The sequence below is a fragment of the Phragmites australis genome, chromosome 18 (genome assembly GCF_958298935.1).
Source record: "Phragmites australis chromosome 18, lpPhrAust1.1, whole genome shotgun sequence".
In the NCBI taxonomy this organism is placed as follows: domain Eukaryota; kingdom Viridiplantae; phylum Streptophyta; class Magnoliopsida; order Poales; family Poaceae; genus Phragmites; species Phragmites australis.
In genome coordinates, this window is record NC_084938.1 from 28861474 (window position 1) to 28865689 (window position 4216).

Sequence of the window (4216 nt, forward strand, 5' to 3'; positions counted from 1 at the left end):
TGTGTTCGATCACATCCCTAGGGACTCTAGGCATATCAGACGGACTCCAAGAAAAGACATCCACGTTTGCCTGGAGGAAAGTGATGAGTGTGAGTTCCTATTTTGGGTCCAAGCCGGCCCCAATTTGGACCATTCTGGATGGATCGGCGTTGTTTAGGCATACTGCCTTGAGCCGATCATCAGGGTTGGTGATGATGTGGACCTTCTTTGGGTGACCACTGGGCCCGGCGTTCTCGGGCTACGACCCAAAGGTTAGCTCGACCATGTCAAGGCTCCTCTTGTCGCAGTGCAAGGCCGTCTTTTGGTTGCCCAAAATGGTGATGGCTCCCTTGGGACCAGGGATCTTGATTGCCTGGTATGCATAGTGGGCAACGCCCATGAACTGGGCCAATGCTGGTCTCCCTAGGATCGCGTTGTAAGCAGTCCCGAAGTCCGCTACATCAAACAGGACCCTCTCGGTCCTGAAGTTGTTCGGCAAACCAAAAGTGACGGGCAGCTCGATCTGCCCCAACGGCTTGGCCGAGGAGCCGGGGGTGATCCTGAAGAAGGTAGGATATGGTTTCAATGCACTCCTCCGGATTTGCAGGGCATCTAGCGCGTCGGTGAAGAGGAGGTTGATGGAGCTCCCTCCATCGACCAGTACGCGCCCCATGCGGACATTGTGCACTGTGGGCTCAACCACGACGGGGTAACGTCCGGGGCGCTTGACGCATGTTGGGTGGTCCGCCTAGCTGAAGGTGAGGGGTACGTCCGACCACTTTAGTCGCGGACTCGGACCCGGCATGGTCGTGCATACCTCGCGGATCACTGATTTGTATTCTCTATTCGAGGAATACGTCGCAGCACCCCCAAAAATATGGTGGAAAATGTGCTCAGCCTGCTAGAAACCCAGAGCCGACTGGTCGGGGTTCGCCTCGTCTTCACCATCGTTGTCGTGCCCAGGTTTGTGGCCCCCAAGCTCTTTGTCAATGATGCCCCACACAACCTTGCATTCAGTTAGGTCGTGTGTGTCGGTGCGGTGGATCAAGCAGTAGGATATGCCCTTCTTGCCATCCTTCTTCTCAAAGCGTCAGCGTGGTTGGTTGGTTGGCATGACCGCCATGACGTCGGGTGGCCCGACCTTGTGCTTGTTCTTCTTTTTCTACTTCCATCCGGTCCCTTTGGAAGAGGCGGGCTGCCCAGGGGTCGGTTGCTGCTTCGCGACGATCTGATGCTCTCGGGCCTCGGCAGCATGCGCGCACTTGTTCGTGAGCTCGAAGAGCTCGGTAGGGCTTCAGACCTCCTTGGTGGCCAGTTTTTCAACTATCTTCTGATCTTTGACCACCCTCCAGAATGCGATGACCACGAACTCGCACGTGATCTTTTGAATGGTATTCTGACATTTGGTGAAACGCCGGATGTAATCTCGCAGTGACTCGTCCTGTCGCTGCCTGACCTGGTACAAGTCATCCTCGACCCCAGGCCGGGCATAGGTTCCCTGGAAGTTAGCGATGAACTGGTCACATAAATCTTCCCAGGAATGAACCGAACCGCGGGGGTGGTTCATGAGCCATGACTGAGGTGAACCATTCTGGGCGGTTGGAAAATAGTTCGCCATGGCCTTCCCGTCGCCTCCCGCGGTTTGCACCATGGTGGTGTAGATCTACAAGAACTCCTCCGGGTTGGTCAAGCCGTAGTATTTTTTGGCTAGGACCGGTCGGAACTTGTCCGTCCAGCACACCTCTCACAGCCGGGTAGAGAAAGCCTTACACCCCATCCCATAACGGGGAGCTGCTCGCTGGTGGGCAACTTCACGTGACCAGGAAGAGAGCCATCGGTCTCGCGGCCCTAGCGAGGGGAGGGAGGAATCCGACGTCTCCCTGCAAGGGGAAGGAGAGTGACAGGGCCACTAGCCCTTTTCCTGCTCTCGCTGGGTGCGGTCATCATGTTTCCGGGTGGCCCTCTAGCCCATGATTACATCACGAGGTCGCGGTGGCGAAGCGAGTCACGCAGGTCAGTAGGTGGACTGTCCGTCATGGTAAGGGTCTCCTCGTACTCCCTGTTGTTGAGGGAGCACGAGTTCCCTCCTACCGCGGAGCCCACTGCGAACCCTGCCGACCACCACCTCGACCACTCCTTGTGGTGGATGGGGTGGCGGCTGCCACGGTCTGGCGTTAGGCGGTCTCTACCAAGGGGACAAGATCGCGCATCCATGGCGCTATCAGTGAACTCTCCGGTACCACCATCGGCGGGTGGTTAAGAAGCACTCGCGTAGTCTGCAGGTTCTGCGCGGGGGTCATGGATCATAATCGAGCCACTTACCATGGAGCGATGAGACATCGTGAAGGGGGAAGCCCCCGGCACTTGTGTTTCACGTGTGGCGCGACGGCCTTGAAGATGCCGCCACCAAGGTCTCGACCTCAGGCAGGCACTCCTCCGGGTTGCGTTGCAATTACTGGGGCAATACAGGACCACCTCCATGCTTGGCGGTGGGCTGGTTTCCCTCTTGGCCTACAGCCTGGGGCTCACCTCCAGTTCCCGTGACATGAGCATCTCTGTTGCCCTGGGCTGCAAGGGCCACCATGCAAACTTCACGTTCGGTCTCGGAATCCTCTAACTCCGTCTCGGTGCCCCATGCTTGGAGCACACCGGGCTCGTCTGGGTCGTACCCCATCACGAAAACCTCACGACGGCCGAGTCCTCGAAGCAGAACTCTACGGCTGTCCTAGATCTGGACATGGGTAGCCCAACCATAGTCTCCAAATTAGAAGAAAATGAGAAAAACGTGCCCCTACCTGGCGCGCCAACTATCGGGGGATGATCCCTGACAATGAATCCGGGATGTACCGGACGATGGGCGAGTTGATCTATGTTTCTTGGGGTCGGATCTAATGGACTCAAGAACACGGGGATTTTATCCAGGTTCGGGCCTCCTGTGGGATAATAGCCCTACGTCCTGTGTGTTTTCTTATAGATTGGATGAACTTGTTACAGAATGTGTTATGTGTCTTTACAAGCCGAGTCCTCCCTCCTTTATATACCAAGGGAAAATGGGTACATACAAACGGACCGTGCCAAACTCTGTGGAAGACCTATACCTGACCAAGCCAACTACCCCTAGCCCATCATGGCGACGGATAGTCACGCCCATCTTGCTCTAGTCGTTCTGCATGCCCTGTCCCATCCATCGAACGCCGTCACGCTTGCCTGCGAGGCCATCCCGCAGCATTAAATGCTGTAGGACGGGTCATTGCACACCACGTCTACCCACGATCTTGCTCGCCAAAAGGGAATGCCTGGGGAAGGAAAACACTCGAGTGGGCATTAAACGCGATTCGACTTTTTATGTGAGTACCTGCTCTGCGACCAGCAGGGGCTGGTCATAGGGTTTTGCTCTGCGACCAGGGGACTGGTCATAGGAGCCTTGTCCTGGTCGCAAAATGAAGCCGTAGTCTTGAGGGTATTCGCTCGCCGGTTGACACGTGGTAGCGTGGGGCCCACCAGGTGGGGCACCCCTTACTTATTACACCGACAGTTATCGATCAAGCTTACTATCGTTTTATGGTCTTAAGCTCTTAATTTTGGCTGAAATTTCCTCTCTCTTTTCTTTTAAAAAATAAATAGTAAATAAATAAAAGTAGGGTTGGCTGAAGCTTCTTCTGCTGCATCCTGCTTTAGTTTGCTCGATCGGAAGTATGGGTAGAACTAATGTTCATTGGATTCTGGGTATTTGTTAATATTTAGTCGAGCCAAAGCCAACAGCCCCGCATTGTCAGGAACTCGGCAAGCACACGCAAAAAGTTTGGCTACCTGCAATTGCCTTCTTTGAATTTTGATCAACGAGAAGAAAATGAACCGTGGAACTTTTACTCCGCGTTGGCTAGATTCCTTGGATGGATTTTTTTTAATCCTCTTCCCCGTTGCATGGGATTTGTTGAAACAAATTGTATAAGTAACGGTTCTCTGTTTAACATTGTATAGAATTTGGGCTTTCTGAAATTTGCTCTTGTAGTTAAGTTTGCTACTTGATATATGCATGTCTAGAGCAGCGTCATCTAATTGATTTGTAACATAATATCCTTTCTTCAAACAGAATATGTTGAGGGGAGGTTGGCAGGAGAAAATGCAAGGCCGCGAAATATGGTATGAACATCATTGTTGATCCTTATTTCAGTTAAATGTTTGAGGTTCCTGTTATGAGATTCACGTCTCAATTAAACACGGTGATCAAATATGG

The 4216-nt window shown here is 53.2% G+C and overlaps 2 protein-coding genes across 2 annotated transcripts; both read right to left on the reverse strand.

Moving 5' to 3' along the window:
* Window positions 1-238: 238 nt before the first annotated feature.
* Window positions 239-652, reverse strand: LOC133898688 (uncharacterized). Its single transcript, XM_062339359.1, has one exon. It carries the CDS (start codon window positions 650-652, stop codon window positions 239-241), a length of 414 nt encoding a protein of 137 aa, XP_062195343.1.
* Window positions 653-1273: 621 nt separating this feature from the next.
* LOC133898689 (uncharacterized) lies at window positions 1274-1630 on the reverse strand. Its single transcript, XM_062339360.1, has one exon. The coding sequence runs from the start codon at window positions 1628-1630 to the stop codon at window positions 1274-1276; it is 357 nt and encodes a 118-aa protein (XP_062195344.1).
* Between the last annotated feature and the right edge of the window lie 2586 nt (window positions 1631-4216).

Coding starts and splice junctions, on each gene's coding strand:
- LOC133898688 (XM_062339359.1), bottom strand. CDS start 652: ATGGGGCGCGTACTGGTCGATGGAGGGAGCTCCATCAACCTCCTCTTC.
- LOC133898689 (XM_062339360.1), bottom strand. CDS start 1,630: ATGGTGCAAACCGCGGGAGGCGACGGGAAGGCCATGGCGAACTATTTT.